Consider the following 24,790-nt stretch of genomic DNA (forward strand, 5'->3'; position numbering starts at 1 on the left):
AAGGGAATGAAGGAACGGCTATGATGGAGATCATTTACATTTAAGTTCGAGGTAGAAGGTGATGAGAGGATCTGGATAAGAACGGATGGCTGGGATTTGATGATCTAGAGAAATGTTGTAAGTTTGAGGCAAATCAGGCTTGAGCGGTGAACGTGGTTAGATGCAAACGCGTGTGATGGTGATTCAGCTAATGTATCATTTTGAATATTGAAGTTTTTGTAAAGTATAAAAGGACACAGTTTAATTTTTCTCTATAATGTTTTTTTTTTGGTGTTTTACTGAATTTCTGTGTTCTTCCATGCTTGTATGAATTATCCTGATGAATAGAGAGATATTTGTGCTTTGATGTTTATAAGAAAGTTGTTCCTCATGAAATATATTATCTATATAGTGATAATCAGTTTCTTTGATTAATCTTGTCTTTCATGCTCTTATCTGACGCTGTCTTGGTAACCACTTCATAGATTTCTCAAGTAGTAGTAGTTCACTCTATTGTGATTTAATATCTCTAACACAATTGCAGATATTAATTCGTCCTCTCATTAACTTCAGTCAATGCATGAGAACTACTACACCTCAATAGATTTGAAATGATACGATATTGCATTTATTTAGTCATAACTGCAAGAAGAACGTACAAGCTAGTCTGTTACACTGTAGAGTATTCCTTAGTTGGCATCTTGATGAGGCCGGCAAAGCTGGTATCGTAGCATGGACGGAGCATGTTGAGGGTGAACGGATAGAACCAAACCACGTCAGTACATTTCGATGTAGTATCCATACTGGGAGGACATGGGATGGTAGACTTGCCATCTTTAAACACACAGATGTTTATCCCTGACAGAATAGACATTGGTGGCCAAATTCTCCAGGGTGAATGACGCACTTGATGCGGAACGATAAGCCCAAGCTGGACTGGAGAGCAATCTGGATTTGTTCTAACTTGTAATAGGAGGAAGATTTGGGGACAATGCCCTTAGCCTTAAGTACATTAAGCACGTTGGCAAGATCAGAGATATTGAGAGCAGTCTGTAATGTTTGTCTCTAGCTCAGTTGACCAAGTTTGACTGAGCTTTGGATCCAACCTAAGTGTCCCCACTTGTGGGCCATGCTTCCTAAATTTGTGGATTTGGCGGGCTATTTTTTTTGAGTTTGGAGATGCTTTTAGAGAGGTTGGTCTGAAGGCATGCTCAACTTCTTCTTGAAAGCTCTCTCTTTCTCCTTTTAAGAAGTCTAAAGCTTGGATGTTGGAGGAAGGATCTCTTCACCGGCAAGCTTAGAGGTAGGCTTAACCCTGTAGAAATTCTGAAAACTTTCTTGCCTTGTTTCATTTGTTTGGTGTTTGATTATTGATAGATGATGTCTGAGCTTGAGTTATTACTTTCAGAGTAAATATGTGTGTATATCACTTGTTTTGTTGGAGTTAAAGCATGCATTTCTATCTCTCTTGTTTTGAGCATATTGAATCCATGATTTCTTTGAGCATGTCTTGCAGGGGTGGATTATATTTTTTTATCTTAAGTTATAGCTTTGAGTAAGCTTGTTGTCTTGAGTGAATTTATTTATTTGTGCATCTTTGTAAGAATCCAGGTAAATCAGTTCATTGACATCTAGATATTTATGTTTATACCTGAAAGCCTGCATTCAAGAGTTAATTTAAGTAGATTATATATATATATATATATACAGTTGAAAATATGAGGTGTAAGCAGACAACCAAAGTATAAACCTTTTCATTCTTATTTTTGTTTACTTTATGATTATATATATTTAATCATGCAGTTAATGAGGTTCTGAGGGTTTGTTTAACCTGAAGTTTTTGAACTTTGATAAACCTGCATCCTAGTTGTTTCTTGAGGGTTCAATTAAATTTTTTTCTAAAAGAAAAGCATGGCATTGTTCTTAAATCATTCTTGTTGGTGTTATTCATATATGTGTATATATATGTGCAAGGTTGTTCTGATTTTAGCTTTGAAATCTTGAAAATTATTTATCCCTTGGTGGTTAGAAAGTTTGTTGTCTGAATTCTTGTTGTGTAAAGCTTGGGTTTTAGTTTAGGCCCGGCCCAGAACTTGTAATCTAAGTTAGATTATTTTGTTAGGTAGATCCTGTAGCGAGCCCGAATTCAAGAGACTTGTTGAACCCAACTTTGTAGCTCGGAGCCAGGTAAGCTCTCGCACCTGTTTAATTCTACACTTATTGGTGTGTGGTTAATTATTGAATTATTTAGAAATTTTATTTATTATTTACTTGATTATTTATTTATTTATTTATTTATTTATTTTGTTTTTGCATTATTTATTCGAGTTTTTCTCTGTCTATACTCTGTATTCCTGCGGTTTTAAGTACATCTCCATTCCTGGCTCGCCCAGCTAGGAGGAGTAAGTTTTAGCCATGTGCACATGTTTTCTGTAGTAGCGCTACCCTCCGACTATGGTCGAAGATCCGGCTTCGGCTGTTGATATTCTGTCTATTCTGATCTAAGTTCACAGTCGAAGATCCAGCCTCGTGTTGTTAATTTTTGTTATTAGTCAGGGAGATGTACACGTTTGTTTTCGCATAGTTCTATATTTCTGAATCTGATTATTTCTGTATTCTGAGCATTTTTTGTATTTCTGTCTGTATTAATTATTTTACAATATCTGTATTATTTATTATTTCTGCGATTCTACTGGGCCCTTGTTACTCATGCACTCTGTGATTCCCTCTTTCGCAGGAGAAGATTAAGCCTAGGAGTGGGGGTTTATCTTGGAGTCGTATTCCTGTCTGTGGTTGTAGATCTTATAGTGAAATTTCATGTGAGAGAAAGACTTGTATCCTGTCTGTATTTTTTATTCGGAAACTGTTTGTGTGGCACAGTTTTCTGTAAGGCTGCTAAAGCCCATATTTATATTAACTCTGTTACTATTGAATCATTTGTAGTTCTGTATTATTGTTTCCTGTTCTGCTTGTTAGGGTTGACTCTGACCAAGTCAAATTTGAGGCCTTGCACCCAGTGGGGCCCAACCCCGTTGGATGCGGCCGATTTGTCAGCGAGCCCGACTATGGGGCTGGGGCGTGAGTACATATTCTGTATGTAGTTATGTTGGTTGAGGTTTGAGCACTGACCATAAGTGAACCATGTTTTCTTCCAGTTTTCGAGCCCGTTGTTACATGGGCAGCTTAAGTCGCTCTAGTGTGCGTAGAGTTCGTTGATGTAATCTTTCATCTATGGATATGAGATAATTAGAAGCAAACAATATATTAAATAAAACAAAGTATATATTATAATAATGTGGACCCCACCCAAAGCTTGATTAGAATAATCAAAGCATTATTTCTCCCCCTTATTCCCTTTCCTTTTGTCAGGTTGCTCTCAAATCTAGTGGTAATGAGGAATTCCCGGAGTAATTCCTGGGTTTCCATCATGCCTATGACTTTGATAACTGAGCCTTTTAATGTTATTGTTTTCTTCTTCTCCTTTTCTTCTTCTTCATTCCTTTCTCTTGTGAGGGAGGTTGCTAGCTGGGAGGTTTTTGAAGCTTGGATTTTCAGCTGGGCTATCTTTTCAACTCTCTCTTTTCCGGCCATCGTAGTAAGCCCCTAGCCATTCTTGGTTAAATTCTTTTAGTAGTGTTGTTTTTGGTAACTAAAACCATGACTTTTTCTCTATCCTTTGACTAGTTTGCCATGTCTTGTTGAATAGCATGTTAGCTCTTTTTATTTAGAAACCTTGGCATGTTGATGGCTAAATTCGGAGTTGTTCATGCTTGTTGTTCTCTTAGTTCATAGCTCAAAATTGTTGTTGAAATCCTTGGAGCTTAGTGTTAGCTCAAGGGCTTGTGCTTAACCATCCTTGTTTTGAGAAAGATTTGACCTTGGCATTAGTTTAATGAGTGTTAAGTTGCTTGTTTCTTGCTCACCCAAGCTTGGTGGAGATTTTTGGACCTTATTTGAGGGTAAAACCAGCATGCTAAAAGTCATGCATATTGTGTATGTTTCCATGTATATATATACATATATTTCTTTTTTATATATGTGTTGGTTGTATAAGTTGATATATTTCTTCTCTTAGTTTGGTTCTACAACTTTTGTTGTTGGTGCAGTGGTTTTGTAAAGTTGATAGCATTATTGTGTTAATGTGTCTGAAGACTAGAGCTTAGTTGTGAATCTGCGAAATGTTTTTTTGTGTTAATGGTTTGCATTTTTGTATTTATTAGTTTAGGCATTGTAAGAGAATGAGCGAAGTTTTGTAGTGGAATGTGTTTAGAATTGGATGGTGGAGATGTTCTCATCAAGTTAAAGTATTTCTTCAAGGCAAATGTCAAATGAGTGAAGGTTAAGCATTGGATCACTTTAAATTTGATCATGTTAATTATTTAAGCTTTTAGGGTGTGTTTTAAATTCCTGCATGAGTTCATGCAAGACAATTATTGTCATTTATTTATTTATTTTATTTTATTTTTATTTTCAGTTGCTCTCTAGAAAATGCTTAGGGTAATACTTGATGAGTGTTTAAACTTGCAATTAGAGTAATTTTGTTTTAACTATGGTAAATCGTTGGGGTTTAGGATTGTTTTAGGGAGTGGCATTGGATCTCATTCTTGGACGTAAGCTAATATCAAGTAAGTAATCTACCGATATAATTATTGCAAATATATATATATACACACTTCATTATCATTTGTCTTTTTTTTCTGAAATTTTCAAAAAATATTATTTTTGTTAATTACTTAGTTGTTTCTCTGTTATTACTAGTTTGTGGATAGATGTGTTTTTCACCTTTTGATTAATTCATTTGGGAAATTATTTCCATTTTATTTAATTATTCATTTATATACTTATTTTTATTCTATTTTGGGAGAGTTATGGATAATCTTGAATAATTTAATGTTTTATTATTCTTTTCAAGCTATTCATTGAATTATATTTTTAGTTGTATTACCATTATATTTTATGGTTTGGTTTTTGATAAGTTATTTCTATTTAAACTCGTTGGAACCATGGTCCCATTACCTTCAAATTATTATCTTGATATTTCCGTTATTTAATTGATTTTGTACACAGGTACTTGAATTCAGCCAAATACTTTATTTGAAATTTTTCTTCCCTTTGACTTTTAGATTTAAATTTTTCATCCAATTATGGGATTGATTGTCTTAGTTGTAATATCTTATTATTATTCTCCAAAGCGGAAATCAGGTTATGGCTTGAAAATGGGTATATTCTTATACATATAATTTATTTTTATTTTAATTTGAATACTTGGAAAATATCTGTGAATATTCTATTTTCTTGGCTTTGAAATCTATCTGAATATTTTGGTCTCCAAATAAATGATATGCAACCCTGCAGTGGGGGGTTAAACCCTAACCTTGTCGACAAGAAATTCTGGAAAATAAGACTGCAGTTTCGCACCGTGTCCGTTTGGTGAAATAATCAACGACCACCTGATATTCAGTCTCGGGTCACCGAGTATAAATAAATGATCTCTGTTATTCTGGCTCGGGTCACCGAGGGTAAAAAAATGACTTTTGGCATCTATAGTGAATTTGGAGACATACACTTGAATATGTTACGTTTTCTCTTTGCCCTTTTGATTTTGATTTTCTGCAAAAATACAAATATTTGTCCTGCCTTGAAATTCCTGTATTTTTTTATATCATATTTCTGGGCTTTGAATTCTGGTAAATCATATTTGGAAATATTCTTTTATTAGAATATTTCACTTTATATTATGTTTAAATTATGTTTTGAAGACCTATGCTCATTTCTGGCGAATTATTATTCGCAGTTATGAAATCTGGTTTTCTTTTGATTTCAATTATCTTGAATAGCATTATTACTTGAGAACTATATCTCTGATGAATTATTTATTTTGTACTTGTCTAAACTCTGTTTAAACTTTGAATTATTCTTAATATCTGAAATCGAGTTTCATAAACCCTGTTGTTTTAAACAATTTCTGGATTACTTACGGGGCTAGTGAGCTAATGGATTTTCTTTAAATCCAGTTATGAAATCTGGTTTACTTACGGGGCTAGTGAGCTCATGGATTTTCATAGACCGGCGTGGATCTTGAAAGATTGTCTGTAGATGTTGTCTTGTCCTGTTGTAAATTTTGAGTTCTTGTTATTGTCTATCCCTATATTCTTGTATTTTGTATTTTGGATTTCTGTATCCCGGTATTGTGTGCTTTATAAAGTTTGTAATCCTATAACTCAGTTGGGTTATTATAGTTTTGCCTATCCTGAATCAGATTCTGAGACCTTGCAGGCCTATGGGGCTCACACCTTGTGGGTCTGCGGCCGTTTGTTTGCACAATGGGTCCGGAGAGCCGGGTTCGGGGCGTGACAAATAAACCTTAAAGACATATTACCACATTAACATAGAAATGGCATGTTGCCTTGCAGTTCCTGACGGTCTTTCCAGTTTTGTTGTTGTATGTCTTGATGTGTTCAACCAAGAAATCCAGTGCCGGTTCTCTTGATGTCGGCATGCAGCATTTTTTCGGGTTGCAGAGTTTCCCTGGGCACTGCAAGGATAGACAAATCATTGTGTTATTGTTTTCTATTCGTTTGATATATATATATATGCTACAATCTCTAAGAAAGAGATGATATCATGATACCGCGAGAGTCAAGTAGAGAAAATCCACATCTGAGGATGAGTTTGCTGTTGTTGTAGCCGGGAAAGATAGGCAGAGGATGCCAATGAATAATGGAAACATAATGATAGCATTTGATCTTGCGTCCATTGTTTGGAGAGGATGATGTATTTGTTGAAAGGGATGAAGAAAGATGCAGAGGAATGCATGCCTCCTTAAAGGGACTGATAGTACTTTGTTGCTGCGTTTTTTACGCCGAATATGAACCTTAATTTCCCATCCTGATTTTCATGGATGAATTAATGTTAGTACTAATTTGCAAGTTAAAAGCCAATGTTTTCTTGAATGCATTTTAGAAGCGAAGGTTTGCTTTTGTAGTTGATAAGCAAGTCTTTTGCTCACACAAAATGGTTTTGTGTGTTTGATATGTGACAATTGTTAACCTAAAAGAATAATCAATTTAAAAGAAATATGAAGGTTTTTAAGAAATATGGACAAGCGATTTTGTAGAAAGAAAGAAAATCTCAGCCTTCAAAGAAATAAAAAATCAACTCTCTCTCATATATATATATATATATAATAATAATTTCATGGTTTGTAGGAAAAACATCAAAAATATAAGTTTTGCTTTAACCCATATTTATAACAATTAACAAATCCAAACATACTTTTTAAAAAATTATTTAAAGCTTTTTTTTTTTTAATTTTTTAACATAAAAAATAAAACAGGACAAAAAAAAAAAATTAAGATTTTTGTTATTGGTTGGATGACAGCCTTAAAAGCTAATTGAATTGCACATGCAATTCACGTGAAAGTGGTTAGTTTTCTCATGATATTGCGCACTATCACAAGGATTAAATGAGCTATTTAAATTATTTGAGATTAAGCAATATAGGCAATCGCTTGTCCATATTTCTTAAAAACAAGAGAAAATCAAAATGATTATTCTTTCTTTCTTTCTACAAAATCTCAATCGCTTGTCTATCACATGTATTGTTAGGTTTACTTTTAATCAAAATGAACAATAGAAAATTAAGCATAATCAATGGTTTTAGTATTAACCTGTATGTGATTATTTGTTAGATTTAAGCATATTTAATAACTTTACACAACCTTATGATATGGAATTAATTAATACCCTATTGATTATAACCACTGTTTTAATTATCAATACACTTAATGAAAAAATTATCTTACGTAGGTTATGAGAAGAAAATAAAATCTTTGAAAGCAATCAAATTAATGTGCCAAACACTTTCTAGTGCAGTGGAAAGACACATGGACAAAAGTGGGTGGACCGAATCCTTTAAAAAATAGTACTATAGCAATATTATGTAAAACTGTAGAAATATTGTGCAATACTGTTTACTGGTCTTGAGTGGGACAAGTCGTATTCTCTACTTCTCCAACTTTGCAAGGAATGCGATATTTACAATTAGTTTTAAAATATCATCTTGAGCACAGGTGGCAAGACGTTATTGCCCAACGTGTTAGCCCGACCAACATGATAAATCTCTAAGGAGTTAAAATCTACTGTAATTGGTGCATTATTTCAAGAGAGAGCGCATAATGTGTAGCAATTCGTCAAACACTTGATGTGTAATTTCACAAACACCTAGCAGCATGCTTTGCAAATATTTTATACAAGCATTCACACAAGAACAAAAATATGATATACAAGCATTCACTCAATCTCACAAGAAAATAAAGCACACACATACAATCAAGCAAAAGAAAGAAGACATAAAAGTTGGTTACCCAGTTCGGCACAACCTTGCCTACATCTGGGAGGGGTCAAGCCCGAAGAAATAATCCACTAAAAGAGGTGATAGAATAAAGAGTATAACACTCCCTTACTCACTCAAGACAAAGAATACCCTCTTAAGATTGCACAATGCCCATTCTCCTCAAACCTCACCGAACGGTCTCTCACTTGTGGTTTATCCTAAATCTTCAAGTAGGATATCTTATATAGACGCACCTACGTCCACTTGATCCTTCCTCTTTTAGAATTCTCTGCAGCTTCCTAATTTGGACACCTTCCAAAGTTAGATGTTGCAACACCCAGTTGCAACAGTACCCACTTTACTTAACATGACTGAGTTCTAGCCAGTTGCACCCGAACTTGCGACACCTTCAACCCTCTCGGTTCCTTCAGTTTGCTTCGTAGCAGTTGACTCGTCCCGAGATCCTCCTGCCTGCAACCATTTCCTTCATCACGTCACTTTAATAGATCTCCTCTCCCGAGGAACGCGCCTGCCAAAGCACACGCAACCATCTCACCAAAGATGGTCACCAAAGATCTTCCGATCTTTCTTTTCAAACTTGGTCCAAGTTTGGTCTTCCTAAATGATCTTTGTTTGACTCATGGAAATATTGTTACTAAACTTGATCTCATCTCATCCAAGTTTAGCCTTCAATATCTTCAAGCATGATCTCCAATCATCAATGCTTGGATCTTCAAATCGTCAATCAAATCTTCAAGTAATCTTCAATCAATCTCCCATATATGATTAATCGCCTTGAATAGCTCCGCCCATAATTAGCTCTTAGATCTCCCTTCAAATTGTGTTGCTAAACATGGTCTTGATAATCACATTGGCTTGTCCTTGCTTATCTTAGTTTGTGTCTTCAAATAGCTTCACACCAAACTAAGTTCCATGCAATCTTCATGATGATCTTTTATTCTTGCCAATAATAGAATATTCATATTTTTTAAAATAGATCTTTTCTAAAAGAAGTTTTACCAAAGATATGATTTATTATCCCGGATCTTACCAAGGATAAAAACAATCATGCCTAAGATAAAACTTGCCCTTCTTGGAGAGATCCTTCTAACTTGATGAGCTTTCCAAAATTAGTTAATCATCACATGAACCATTGAGAGGAATTTCACTAAACATAGTCTCTAAACATGATCTTCTAAGCCTCATATCTCCAAATGCCATGTCACCAAGCTTTAGCCACATCATCATCCTATTCACTTTTCTTTTTGCCAAGTCATCATTGCCACGTCATCTTCCTTTGCTATGTCACCTCTTGGCTTGTCACATAATGCCAATCCACATCATCAGACCTAACAAACACCAAATTTAACATGGTTCGGCCAAAAATAAGCCTACATCCTTAGAAAAATAATGCTTCACTATGCCTTGCGAACTAACAAGAGGACAAGAGTATTAGAAAAAAGCATAAGCTACGAGAGAATTACTAAGCTCTAAAAACTTAACCTCACCTCAAAAACAAGGATCTTACCTTACTTTAATGAGATTAAGAAGGAGAGCTCTCCTCTACAGCTTATTCACTCTTTCTTTTGACTCTCTACATATAAGAGAACTCACCCTTCATCTCTCTCTCTCTCTCTCTCTCTCTCTCTCTCTCTCTCATTCTCTTTTTCAACATCTAACAAATAAAACTCTATATAAGTAATAGAAACAATCTAGACCGTTGGATTAAAATATATCAAGATTTAGCTTCATTCCAATGATCAAACCACATCCCAAAAATATCAACTCAATATTTAACATGCACTACTATACCTCTGCCTGACAACCCCCTGTTGGGTTGTGGACCACACAATATGTAGGGATATAAGGATTTATGTGCATAAGTTGTGTAGACTTACACAACTAATATTTATAATTGTGTATATCTTATTATATTCAAGTTTTGAATAGACCCAAATTGTGATCTGATTCAAGTTTGAATTGGGTCCTAATTATCTAATTTTAAAAGTGTGGATATACATATTAATCATATGTTGTGTAGAATTCCTGGTGGCAAAATTGTCAAATCTATGATGGGCAGACTTATAATTAACCCCATAAAGATTTCTTATAAATAGGGTGTGGTCCCTGACTGAGCATGCAACAATTGAGATTCAGAATTAGGTTTTCTGAATTAGGCTCTGCGTGTGATTAGTGAGAAAAACCATAAGACCCAATCACCTTTGCCGTAATCAATGGATTCAAGTGTAGGTACGCTTCCGCCACTTTCTTTGTTCCTAAGCAATCTCCAAGCAAGAAGATTCAGGGTTTGAACTAGGATTTATACCCATTAGATTCATCAAGTGGTACTAGAGCCATCTTGTTTTAGAATTATTTGGGATTTATTTTAATTAAATCTTGAATTTATTAATTAATATGCATGTATATATATCTATTTATTTATTATGTATGCTTTCAGTCCTGAATTTTCATGTTAATACGATTATCGTCGTATATCGATTGGGTATTTATATATATATATATATATATATTCAATTTAGAATCCGTAATGATGTTATGATTGTATAATTGATATATATATATATATGCACTAATCAAGAAAACCCAAGTGCTGGTTTACTTGTTCATCCTAATTTATACAAATCTACTACATGATGATATTGTTTTTGTGTGAATTAATTGTTTCACGGATTTTGAGAAATTAAATGATCTTATGATATTATAAATAGTTAATATTATATATCATGTCATTGTTATGATTATATGATATATCATAGCATTGTTTGATAGAGATGAATTGATTTATAAATTCTTCATGATTCAACGTTTTTAACACATGATTGGATTTATTGTCATTATTATCATTATTTTATTACGTTAATCTTGATGATTATTAAAATCAAAGCTATTGAGTATAATTAATTAGTTATGTTACTTTGATTTTGAATTAGGTTAATATTTGAATTTTAGTTTAATTATTATGAATTTAATTTTTAATTCATAATTATAAAGTTAGTTTTAATAATCATTAGGAAATAACAACTTAGAGTTGCTTCTATAGCTTTCTTGGGTATTTACTACAATTGGTAGAAGCAGCATCATTACCAAAGTCACCTCTGTTGTGGAAACCTTTTGTTTGTGAATGACCATGGTGTTAGTGCATGCTTATTCTCATGCAGATAACACGTCGGCCCGAAGGAAGACTGTTGTCTGGCAGAGATTTGTTTGCACATGTGGTAATAAGTTGTTTATAGTTATAAAGTGTCTATTGTGAGTATTTAGTCAGCCCAAAAGAAGACTTTATACTTGACTAGATTTTACTATAAAACTTGATTACTACAACAAGTTAATTACTAATGAATTGAATCTTTATCCAAAGACTAGGTTTAATGTCACCACAATTAACTTGAAGATGGGTGGTTGTTATTTATATGTTTGATTATTATATTTTTGTCATTTAATTGTGAGTTGATTTTTGTTAATTGCTTTATGTACAGTTGATATTATGAGTGTTAGCAATGTGTCTGCTACACTCAGTGGCGTTCTTGTGCTTAACAGCACAAACTTTAAAACTTGGAAAAACAAGGTGACACTTGTTTTGGGATGTATGGATCTGGACTATACGTTAAGAGAACCATGTCCTGCACCTCTTACAGATCAAAGCTCTCTTGAGAATAGGAGAGTTTTTGAGAGGTGGGAGCGGTCTAATCACATTGGTTTGATGATCATAAAGAATACAATCCCGGAGACTTTTCTGGATACTAATGCTTTTATTGCCCCCACTATTTGATCCTTCTCCACCAGTGTTGTTAGATGAGTGGCTTCCCTCTCCATTATTGTTGTTGTTGGTGATGGTGTTATCCTCAAATGGATAATACTCATGGAGAACATATGCTACTTTCAACAAGGATAATTGGTAGTAAATCTTCATACTCCACCGCTTGTAATTCATGCCATTGAATCATTCTAGCCTTTCCACTTCATAAGAGAATGGTTTGATTGAAGGAGTTGCCATTGGAAGGAAAATAATATTCAAGAATTGTTGGATATAAATGCACTTTTGCTTTCTCAAGAACTCAGTTGAACCAGAAGGATTGAGAAGAGTTCTCAATACGGGAAGAAGATTTTTCTGAAAAGTTAGGTTTTTTTCTTTTAAAAAAGGTACAAGATTAGATTTTAAAATGATTGGAGGGGGTATTTATAAATTTGAGAAACCTCTTCGCATCACAACTGCTATAAAGTGAAGAGGCGTGAAAACGTTCAGAAACAACCCTTGAAAATATTTTATTACTTTATGTTTTATTTATTTATTTTTTTGGGAAATTTATGCAACACTTTTAACAAAAAAGACACCTAGATGTTGAAAAAGTAATGCTATATCGTGCGAATAGCTTGGCCGAATTCATAACACGAATGAGATGGCAGCTAGGTGTCATCCATTATTATCTCTCCTAATCAGCAACATTTTTTTTAAAAAAAATAACAAATCAAGCCCTACTTCCTCACTTCTCTCTTCGTCATCACACCTTCGTCATCTCACTTCCCACGCTACCAAACTTGTCACCCGCCGTCGCTACAGCCACCGACTTCGACGAACCCCCATCACCTGTCGCCTGCAAAAAAATATGGTCACCCACTCCATCCCATCTTCGCTCTCGCCTGCAAACGAACCTATCACTGCCGTCACCGAAGCCGACTAACTCCATCACTCATCGCCCGTAAACAAACCCTATCGCCCCCGCCATCCCATATTCTTCTCCTTTTTTTCTTCTTCTTCTTCTTCTTCTTCTTCTTCTTCTTCTTCTTCTTCTTCTTCTTCTTCTTCATCTTCATCTTCATCTTCATTTGCATCTACGTCTGCGTCTACGTCTTTGCCAGCCAATGCACTCTGTCACTCTCTCTAATCTCTCTCAAAGACATACTCACTCACACCAAAAGCTGATAACAATGTGTTTACGGTGGGGTGAAATAATGTAGACCATCCTCTTGGGGATGACCATAGAAATTGTTCTGATGGTGTTGCTTGCAATTGGGTCCACTCGTTCCTCCGTTGACATCAGTATTTTGAATGAATTTTCAATGAATTCTGGGATTTGTTTGCAGATGATGTATGATTTACATAATTTCGTTAATAATAATCTATTGATTAGTGATGATAACTCAATGATTTCACTTTTAACTATTTGTGAGTTCTGCCAATGAGCTTTCGGTGTGGAGCTGGTCATTGGCGTGTTGCTTTTCTATGCATTATCTCTTTATAAAACTCTTATGAACAACCATTAGATGAACATTTCCAATTGAATTTAAAATAGTTGAGGCAATTTAAAAAACCATCATAATTGATATTTACTCACCACTCATCAGAATTACTTCAATTACTCATCAAAATCACTATATTTAGGTTAAGAATTTAAGACCTGTGATTTAAAGAAAAGAACACTTCAATGAAAGAAGTAAGAGCCTCTTTCCTCAACAAGGAAAGATTTGCCTTTGATAGTTCAGCATGTTCTCCATCAATTTGTGAATTAGAGACAAAAGAAAAATAATTCTCAAAGGAAAAAAAAAAACTTGTAGAAACATCTGGGATGGCGCGGGCAATAGGGTTTGTTTGCGGGTGATGAGTGATGGAGTTTGACGGCGTCAATAACGGCAGCGACAGGTTCGTTTGCAGGCGAGAGCGAAGACTGGATGGCGTGGGTGACCATATTTTTTTGCGAGCGACGAGTGATGGGGGTTCATCGGAGTCGGTGGCGGCAGCGATAGCGGGTGACGAGTTTGGTAGCGGGGGATGTAAGATGGTGGCAGTGTGAAGACGAAGAGAGAAGAGAGGAAGTAGGGCTTGATTTGTTTTTAAATGTTGCTGATTAAGAGAGATAATAATGGATGACACCTGGCTGTCACCTCATTCGTGTCATAAATTTGGCCAAGCTATTCGCACGATATAGCATTACTCATGTTGAAAATTTGGAGCCAACTCCCTATAATAATCAGTAACAGTACTCCCAATGTCCTAGTGTGCCAAAATTGGCTATGAATATTAGAGATAGCAAAGACAACAATCGAGAGCCTATTTCAATAATCTTCTTACTCTCAAACTAATACATTTTACCAGTAGTTGATCAGAAATATCATATAAGGGCTTCCCACCACCAGCAATGAAAGCTCTACTATCGTCTATGATCACTCAACTTATACCACCATTGTTTGTATTAGGCACTACCACACCATTTGTATTTATCTTCACTAAGACTAATGTTGGTTTTGTCCAGTTGATCATACTAGAGGTAACTGTAGATGTTTGGTTGCTATAACATGTTTCCTAGCCTTTTACTACTGAGAAAACATTTTCATGGCTAAATTGAGAACGGCCTCTAGTGACATGAATTTCCTATCAACGTTGCCAAATTAATTCGCTAAATTGGCGGATTTTACATTAGAAAATTCTATTTTAATTAGAGGAGTTTTGTTGATTAGGCACCGATAAATTTGTTTTTTCGTGGCGTTTATTAAAATAAACGCCGCTAAATAATTTATTAGCTTGAAAAAATAAACCAGAGGAATGTGAGTTAGCGACATTTATGTTCTAGACGCCGGTAAGTGTGTCTGTTTTGGCGGCATTGTTAGAATAAAACGCCGCGAGGATAGTTGGCGGGATTGGCGTTAAATTTTTTCACAAAATTAAATTTTATTTTGCGGCGTTGAAAATATTAAACGCCGTAATGATTTCATTTGGCGGCGATTATTTGATTAAACGCCGGGAAGGCTTTTATGTAAAGTGAGCTACCTAGGTCGTCTTCTTTCGCTTTCTCTCCCTGCGCACGTTTCTGTTTCTCCTTTCTCTCTGTACGCACCTCCGGTCTTCTTTCTCTCTATCTTCTTTTGCCTCATTCTCACAACTGAAGTTGATAGAGTTCATAAGGTTGGTGATCATTTATCCCTTTTATGTTTTTTATTATGAATTTCATGTTGTAGTTTTTGTTTTTTTGGTTTTTGGTGGTTGATTGGTGGTTTCGTTTGGGAAGAATTGAGGGTTTTCCTTAGGGTTTCTGATTAGGGGTTTAGTTTGGATAAATCAGTTGCTAATCTCTACTCCTCCATCAAGGTAACCTCTTTTCTTCTTATTTCTATCAATCAAATCTCTTTATTTTATTTTGTTTATTTGTATATTTTGATGATGATGAAAGTAAAGTTCATGTGGTGAGAATTTATGGGAATATTGAGAGTGAGCTTCTTGCCAAACAGGTAGCTTGAATCATTGGATTGATAGATTAGGGTTTCAATAGTTGAGGCTTTTTTTCTATGTGAATTCTTGTGTTTTTTAGTTGGCGCTGGTTGTCTTTTTATGAGCACGTATATACATATATATAATAAATAAGAATTTAGCGAAGCTAGTATATATAAAAAAACAGAGCTTAAAACAATATTATAGTGAAAACAACACATCAAACACTTCATAAAAGCGTGTGAGTGTGTGTGTATATATATAGAGAAAGACAAAGAAAGGAATGGGAACCTGGTCCTCTCCATGGGCTTTGGCGGCATTGAACGTCTGTTTAGTGTTTGACAGAATGTCTCAAAGAGTTTAGATAAGAAAATTAGCTTTCTTTGCATTGGTCATTATTCTTGTTGCTCAGATCATGTCCAGCATAGTATTTTTGAATATAGGGTGAATATTACACATTTTCTAAAAGTCATCCTCTGAGCTAATGGAACACATTGTCTTGTACTCATTTGGGATTATATACTTTACTCGCACTGTAGGTGGTTCGAGAACCCAATATGTGCATATCTCCTCTAATAATATCTGTCATCCAGTCAAGACAGTGAAATCCAACACATAATCATCCCCTTTATACTTCGCAACACTATAAAACAAATCTATGGAGGGCCTACATCAAGAAAAACCACTATAGATGAAAGACCCATGAATGTGATACTAGTGAACGTCATAGTTAGTAAAACATACTAATAAGACCAAGATATACACCTTGATGGGGATCTAAGAGATACCTTCACACATTCTTGGCGGTAGACTTTTGTCAAGTTACCTCGCCACCGAAGAACATAGATGGGGAAATAGATTGAGATGGGTGATAAAAGAGAAAGATCACTCCAAAGCCAATGCCAATGAGGAAGAATAGAAAATGAAATGAAGAAGATGCAAGCTTCTCCAACAAGACAAAAAGTAAGGAAGAAGACTTTTGAAGCATATCAAGTACAAAGCACCATGCTGCTTTGACAAGACATGGTGGCAGAATTCCCAAAAAGCAAAGGGTAATGTGGGGTTTTTCAAAAATATAAACGACCAAAGGTGACGGGAGGGATGAAATAGAAATGGTTGTAAAAAAGAGGGACTAAAAAAAATAATATTTTATCAAAAAGACTTACTGGAATAAGCAAAAAATTCCATGGACTAATAAGTAATTTTTCCTAAAAATAAAAATGTAGAAAATTTGAAAGAAATCATTAGATATGTATAATAGATGCAATATATTCCAAGACAAAAATTCATACTATATCCCATGGTGTTTTCTTCTTCCTCCAATATGTTTTAATTAATAAAATATTATTATGTAATATTAATGAAAATCATTAATACTACCACATTTATAAAAATAATTTTCCTACCCAATGGAAAAACCACTTAATTTTTCTTTTAACTTTTTTAACACTAAAAATAAACCGTACTAGAGAATTTGAAATTTTTGTATTGTTTTTTCCCTTTTTAAAGAAAATTTCAGCTGAACAAAACATTGCATAACTAATAACAATTTAAAAACAAAAACCCATCAAATAACAAACATCTAACAAGTAAATGACAATAACAACGCTATGTGGAATATGGATTAAGAAAATTTTCTTTTTGCCATAATCAACCAAACTATATGCTATAATGTTATCTTCCCTAGTTATAATCTCAAGTTCACATCATTCCAATGGTTTAGTATTGACCGCGATGTGATTTTAGGCTATTTTTTATTTTTTTTCTTACATTTAAAATAATTTGTATTTCATTTAATTTTTAGTTTAATATCAAAATAAAATTTAATTTTTGTTTGATTTCAGTTTGAGTTTTGCCTGATAAGCATCTTGTCCATATTATCAAAAATGTGGCTTGATGAGGTTATGAATAAACTTTTCATTAACTTTTTTACTAGTATTATTATATCTAAATATTTAAACATCCTTTTTAGAGTGTCTTCATTCCTAATTCCAATTATAAAAGTCGACTTTGTGTTCATTTAGAATTTTGTTGATTTTAAATGGAATTAAAAGAGGAATTTAATGTTGGCATTGGTAGAGTAAATATTAACTAATAATTTATGATAAATTACTTCAATTTCAATAATCAAGATTAATTCTATTTCTATGTTTGTAGCTTTTTGTTTTCCCCTTATAGAGCAAGCCATAATCACTTTATAATACCGACTGATTTACATTATGAAAACATAAATAAAGAAAATAAATAAATATTTATGATTTTATAGATATCATAAACCTTCCTAAATCTTTCTACTCTCATAAAAGCTTGGACTTCCATACTTGCAAAATTATTTTATATTTTATATTTAAATTTACCTGTGTTTTAAATTTTTTTTTCGAATATAGCAAGCTTATATTAGTGAAGGTGTGTTCATAGTTAAAAATTAAACATTTGATTAGGCATTTTCACACAAGATTTGAGTAAGTTTAGATTATAAGCCCGCATGTTACGATTGAAAATCTGTAACCACCATTGTGCCCAACAAGTTTTGAACTTATTTTTTATAAAACGTAATCCTTATAGAGTAATAAAGAGAAAATGTAATCAACCATAGTAACATAAAAAACTAATCTAACCAACGGCCTTTGGGTCAATTGGTATTGGGTCTCTTACGTAAGGCGTTCATTTCGGAAAAGACCCGGGATCGAACCTCATGTCTTACGCTAGGTGAGGGCACATAGGTCGGCGTTGAGCCTTACTCCCCACATGTGCACGTCCTTGAGGTTCTGGTGCTTGTCGTCTTTCTCAAAACAAAAATAATAATAATAATAATCTAATGGGTTATCGGGTATAAACATCAAATTCCGAACCCAATCGGGTCAATCCGTTATCACTCAAACTCCGATAACGACCAGACCCGAATCCGAAAAAGCATCATATCATCGCCGTGCTTTTGAATCCGTCGAGATCCATCTCTCCGGCAGTGCGATGCCGCTGCGGTGCTTTCTCCTGCTTCGAGGTACGACATCGCTCGCTAGGGTTTCGTTCTTGAAGAATTCTAGGGTTTTAATTCTAGTTATTGATCTAGGAATCTCTTGTTTCAGCTCAAATGCTTCGAATTCGAAGTCGTTGAGGGTTTCTGATCTTGATATGGCGCCGGAGCAAGATCCGGTTGCTGTTGAGGAGGTGAAAAACGCGGAAGTGGCCGTGAAATCGGAGCCGGAGGAGGAGAATGTTGATTTGAAGGCTGAGATCGCGGAGGATGGAGAGATTGATGTGGTTGGGTTTGGGGATGGGGCGGATGTTTATACTGTTCAGGGCGATGATCCGGATGCTACTGAGCATTCGAGCTCCTTTGGGGAGACGTTCTCCGGGTGCGGAGATGGGGGGAATTCGAGCTCGAGTGATGCGGAAGTTGAATCGCGGGTTGAGCAGCATTCTCTCTCCAATGGAGTCCTCAGGATTTGCAGGTTTTTCTTTTTTTTTCTATTTTTCTTTTTTTCGATTTGCTGGTTTCGTGTGACAAACAATTAGACAAATTTGGAATTTTTTTTCATGATCTTGGCACTTGAAAGATGATGAATTTCCGATGCTATATGTTGTGTTCATAATTGATAAAATTTGTGATGTGTTGTTATTGTGTTCAGCATGGAATTGGAGCTGCTGGAATCATTTGCACACTGAACTATGCTTTCTGATTATAGGATATATCCCTTTTATCTTGTGATGTTTTTCGGTGGTATGATTGGAAGAGAACCATCAGTTTGATTTATTTCTTAGATAAATTTGAAAATAAACATTTGTAATGGATTCGTCTTTAATCATGTTTTTCACGTTTTTTGTCCTTTGTTGAATGTATCTTTTTACAATGGTGTAACAAGGTTATTAAATTCTACTTAAAGATGGTGATTGTTGTATTGGTGATAATACAAGTTATTGGATTTGTCCAGAGAATGGCATATCATAGAATCGTCTTACTAGAATTTGTATGGTTTGAAAGAGTGGCACCACTATGAGAACTTGGATGAAGAATTGATGTTAAAAGAGAAAATGCTTGTTGGGCTACTTGTTTTAGTTGATGCTCATTTAATGTTTCAATTTTTAGATGGCATTCATTTGCTTGTACTTTGTATCTCATTAAGTTGAAATATCCGTGGTAATGTGATTGTATCATGGGCATACAGGATTCAATCTATGCTCTTTATTTTCTAAAGTTTGCGTTATGTTTTTGAAAAATATAATAATTTTTCCCATCATTTATGATTCCAGCTATAGTGTGTTACATGTGCATTAAAATCAAAATTATGGCAATAAATTAAAGTGATAAATCTGGTCTTAACAATGTAATCATGAAATATTTTTGTTCAAGGACTATTTTATTTTATTTTATTTTTGAGTAGTTATTTGGTATCACTATTGCATTTGTCAGCCCCTTGAAATTTGCTTTGATAGTCGCCTTTGCTTAATTTAAATGATGATACGAGTTTCACATGCACATTCCCAGGAAAAAGAAGATAACTGACCATTGGAGGAACTTTGTTCGCCCTCTGATGTGGAGGTGCCAGTGGCTAGAGTTGCGGATGAATGAACTACACTCCCAAGCTCTAAAGTACGACAATGAATTAGCAAAATATATGCAGGAGAAGCAGTTGCATTCAACAATGGTAGGCTTAGAGGGATCTGCTTCTAGGATGGTTCCTTTGTCTTGTGGGAGCCGTAAAAATCAGGTAATGAAGAGGAGAAAAAGGAAAAGAAATGAAGAAACAGTTGATACAGCATCATATATGTCACAACACAATATATTCTCCTATTATGGTAATGATTGTGGATATCTTCAAATGCCTCTTTGCCATATCATGCACAGGACATATTTTGATAATAACTTTGTGCATTCTTCTACAGAAAACAAGCGATCCGAAATAGATCGTCACTCAATTGATGATGATTGTGGCGATCCAGGTATGGCTACTTGGTGTGCTTTTCTTTTTTTAAAAAAATAAAAAATAAAAAATGCCACATTCTAACAATTTTCAAGCATGGACATAGATGCTCTTCCACCTTTTCATCCAGTGGATGAAGAGGTTGATCGTGGAGAGTGACATCGAATTTTTCTTTCTGTGAGGAAATTTAAACTTTAGAGGAATGAAAAGAATATTCTTTACATAGCACCTCCACCCACCAATTTCTATCCATGGGACAAAAAAGTTGGGAGGAGTATAGAAGGGAAAGGTAAACAAACAAATCTGTACACATGCACTCACAGGCCTAAATCCGCAACCTAGTTATATTCCTGTACATATTTTTCTTTGATGGAAGGGAAGTTATTTAGAGATCGTTTTTTCTTGGCTTCTTTATCATGTAATGGATTATGGTTAATATGTTGTGTTATATCTGTTTTAAGACTGACATTCTTGTTATGCTTTTTTCAATACTACACAGTGGATGAAAGAAACAGAAGCACTGATGTTTTTGAAGCTTTGAATGAATGGCTAATGTTTGGTGGTCGTGATGCCTCTTTGGAGCAAATCCTGTTGAACATTGATGTTGTTCAGTCACGGATTGTAAAGTTGAGAAGTCGTCTTGATTCTCTTATGAAGGCAAACAATCGAGAGCTAGCTGTGAGCCAAGGTTTTCCTGGTTCAGGAGAAACACGTCATAGCCATGCTTTGAGTCCTAGCTGCTCTCCACGCAATAATGGAGATATAAAATTGCATGGAGCTCTAAATACTCCACCTCATCATGTATCTGAACATGAAATTGGGGATGCAACCTTGCCAGGGAGTACAGTATCAAGCTATGGAGATGCTGCTGAGCCCGATATAGTTGAGAGCACATTGGACCTGTTGTCTGCTGCCCCTTCAAGTCAGCATCAATTTGGAAACTCAAGCAAGGAAGTAAGTAACTGTATTCTCCCGCTGATTAATAACTCTTAGAAATATCACTGAACAAGAAAGTTGCATGTGTAGTACCCAAATGGTAGCTTAATAAGTGATCCCATGATGGCAAGCCAAATAAGAGAATCTATTTCTCAGGAGGATTTGTATCTTTTATATCTATTTGACTATTCATCTTTAGCTCAGAATCTTGGACCTTGACTGAATTATTCATCTCATGAGTAGAGGAGTCATTCTTTCCATTAAAAGCCAATTCATCTGTTCTGTTTATGGGGGTTTTTTTTTTTAAAATATTGTAATTCTATGGGTAATTCTCTATCTCTATCCCAGTGTGTTTGTGGACTAGATGATGGATGTCAGATCACATGATGAGAAGTTGGAACGTGTTTCAAGTAGATATCACATTCATCTTTCGATTACTGATTGCATTTATGCCTGCAGAATGCTGAGGAAGTCTTGATCACTAACCAGACTGCTGACGAAGAACTTCAGAACTTTGATAAGGTCAAGCAAAACCACGAAGTGGTGAAGGAAGAGGCTGAATCAAGCTCATCCGATGAAAGCACAGCCCCTGAGCTTTCAGTGTCAGGACCAGGCTCCGAGAAGGAAAAGCCTAACACGACGCAACAATCAGTTCTAAAACCTTGCTATTCAGGGAAAAAGAGGGGCCGAAAACCAAAGAGGAAGCGAAGAGGTGGTTTTGTCGGTAACTGGAAGAGCGAAAGGCTGAAAAAACGAAAAATGGCATAGAGAACTAGTTGGAATGATGAACTTTGTTAAATGTTGTTTGTCTGCCTTTTGTTAAAAGATCTAAATTCCAGTTCTGTTACTTTCAGAAACCCTTAATTTTAAGGGCCTTTGTTTGGGTGTATTTGGATTTACAAGTAACAAGTGTCATTTTGCTTTAGAATATATGTATATATATAGGGGTTCAAATGAATCACTAAGAAACTCATATGTTAGTGTGTTTTTATTTTTTTACAATTTATTTTTTATAATTTGCATCATTAGATGAAGCCCATAGCATAAGCACCGGTATTTAAATATTTGGATTTTATTTTTTTTAAAATTTGTTTGGTTTTGATTGGTTTTTTTAATAAGTTCCACACCACCTATTTCTCTCTCACTACAAATAATAGTTTTTCTTTTTTTTTTTAAATATTGCTTTTAAACAGTAGAATATATATTTATTATTTAATTGTCTCTCTATATATATAATTTTATTTTGCTTAATTTTATTATTGTTGATTTTTTTTATTTTTATTTGGTTTTATTATTTCTATATATATATATATGTATATATGGTGTTTGTTTTTTTTATTATTTATATACATAAGCACATATATAAACACATATATTGCCTAAATGCCTCTTATGTTTTCATTGGCTTGATTTTGATTGACATGTATTTTATTTATTTATTTATTTATTTATTTATGTGTTTTAAGTTTTTATTTATTTTAAGTGGATCACACATCACTCACCTTCCTTTTTCTCTCAACACATACATGATGTAATATTATATATTAATATTAATATATATTATACTATATTATATTATATGTTTACTAATAATAATATTTTTATTTGCTTTTATTTTTTCCTTAATTTTTATTTAAATTTTTTTATTGTTTTCATACATATATAGACATAAACATGATTTCGTATATTATAATTTTCTTTTTGTTAGATATATTATGTCTTTATTTTAATTTTATTTTCATTGCTTTTCATCTATATATGATTTTATTATTATTATTATTATTATTTGTATTTTTTATTTAATTTATCTAATAATGTTGTCATTTATTATTTTTTTCCTTTGTTTGTATTTTTTGTTAAGTGTTTTTTAAATGATTTGTATTAATAGATGAAGTCAGTAGCGCAAACACGAGCATCCATACTAGTATATATATATATATATATATATATATATATGTGTGTGTGTGTGTGTAAGCATGCGCATCGCCCTGAGAAAAATAAATATTTTTTATGCTTGTGTGTGCGAGAGAATAATTTTTCATGTTTTTCCAAAAAATAATTTTTCATCCACCACCGTAAGCACATGACAAACAAAAGCTAAATAAATTTTTAATATTTTTATTTAGTCAATAACATTGGTGCATTATTCATTTTAACCCCATGATAAAAGTATTTGATGAATTTGTTCATTTTATATTCTCTAGTTGGCTGTTATTGTTATTATAGAAGACAACCGGTTAATATTTAGGTTCAAAAACTTTAGCATTTAGATAAAAAGCGTATCAAAAACCTATGGGGTTTCCTTCTAACTTTTGTTGTTCTCTCTTTTGACCACATGCACATACACATGTACATGGAGGTATGTTGTTAAGAGATTGGAATTCATCCCAAAGCTTCTTGATCCTAGTATAATAGGCTGAAATAGAACTAGATCCTTAAGTAATTTGACTCAACTCCTTCTGAATCTAGAAAAACTGAGGCCCATTCGATTGCTCGAATCTTTCTTATAGTTCAAGCCATATATCACTAGCCTTTTCCATATACACCACACTATCCAAGATTTCTAGTGATAATCCATTCAAAATCCAAGTGATTACCATACTATTACAGACTTCCCAACTCTCTAAATCTTCAGAATCAATCTCTGGCTTCTTGCAAGAACAATCACAAATCCCAATTTTCTTCTTAGCAGTTAAAGCAAATTCCATTACCCTTCTCCAAGAACCATATTCTTCACCATTGAATGGTTTAGAGACAAGCATCATTCCAGAATGATCTGAAGGATGTAAATGTAGAGCATCTAAGGAATTCATAGATACTCTTTTCATCTTTAATGGAGAAATCAGCCATACAGAGTATATAGTCAAACAAAACTCAAAAACAACTCGAACAAAACCTTAAAATCACAAGATCCAAACCAAAGAGGTCATAGAGGATCAAAGAAGAACACATTGTAGCTCTGATACCATGTTGAAAAGTAGATCTGTGATCAAGATTTAACTCACATAAATGCTTCAATTTACTGAAAAACCAGTAGAAAACCTGCTGCCATTGATGAGACTTGAAGCTCCATAGCATCAGATCTGATCTAGCAAAACAAACATGAAAAGAAAGAAGAAGAACAAAGGATTGAGGAGAAGAGATCAAAGGTTTTCATTCAATCTCACACCCATAAAAAGAAGATTAGTGTTTATATATTCTGTTACAAAGCTAGGAATCCTAGATAATAGTTATAACTACCATGCTGATGCGACAGAGCTGTCAGAACTTATTAAGCTTAGACTCCACATCAGCAAACCGTCATAACAAATAATCACGTGTAAATCACATGACAATGTAACATCAAATGAATAAGGCTTTGTTTTCATCCAGCTTCTCATCGAACTGCCACTTCTC

At 34.2% G+C, this 24,790-nt stretch overlaps 1 protein-coding gene and 1 long non-coding RNA gene across 3 annotated transcripts; both read left to right on the forward strand.

Annotated features, from left to right (window-relative positions):
* The first annotated feature begins 1,184 nt into the window (after nt 1–1,184).
* Nucleotides 1,185–2,850, forward strand: LOC120262346. 2 transcript variants are annotated; one of them, XR_005536759.1, is made up of 3 exons: nt 1,185–1,282; nt 2,102–2,166; nt 2,717–2,850. It is a non-coding gene; the product is annotated as an uncharacterized LOC120262346 (long non-coding RNA). The 2 variants fall into 2 exon arrangements; XR_005536760.1 differs by having other exon boundaries at nt 2,106–2,166.
* Nucleotides 2,851–18,411: 15,561 nt separating this feature from the next.
* Nucleotides 18,412–22,324, forward strand: LOC120261875. Its single transcript, XM_039269881.1, has 6 exons — nt 18,412–18,537; nt 18,623–18,988; nt 20,023–20,333; nt 20,421–20,477; nt 20,958–21,412; nt 21,854–22,324. The coding sequence occupies exons 2-6, from the start codon at nt 18,669–18,671 to the stop codon at nt 22,160–22,162; spliced, it is 1,452 nt and encodes a 483-aa protein (XP_039125815.1). The 5' UTR covers nt 18,412–18,537; nt 18,623–18,668; the 3' UTR covers nt 22,163–22,324.
* Nucleotides 22,325–24,790: the final 2,466 nt, after the last annotated feature.

This window comes from Dioscorea cayenensis, chromosome 5 (genome assembly GCF_009730915.1).
Source record: "Dioscorea cayenensis subsp. rotundata cultivar TDr96_F1 chromosome 5, TDr96_F1_v2_PseudoChromosome.rev07_lg8_w22 25.fasta, whole genome shotgun sequence".
In the NCBI taxonomy this organism is placed as follows: Eukaryota; Viridiplantae; Streptophyta; class Magnoliopsida; order Dioscoreales; family Dioscoreaceae; genus Dioscorea; species Dioscorea cayenensis.

Bases quoted from the DNA above. Each gene is read 5' to 3' on its own strand.
- LOC120261875 (XM_039269881.1), top strand. From the start codon at position 18,669: ATGGCGCCGGAGCAAGATCCGGTTGCTGTTGAGGAGGTGAAAAACGCG. The intron at 20,478-20,957 runs GTATGGCTACTT...AATACTACACAG, and splicing joins TGATGATTGTGGCGATCCAG to TGGATGAAAGAAACAGAAGC. The intron at 21,413-21,853 runs GTAAGTAACTGT...TTATGCCTGCAG, and splicing joins TTGGAAACTCAAGCAAGGAA to AATGCTGAGGAAGTCTTGAT.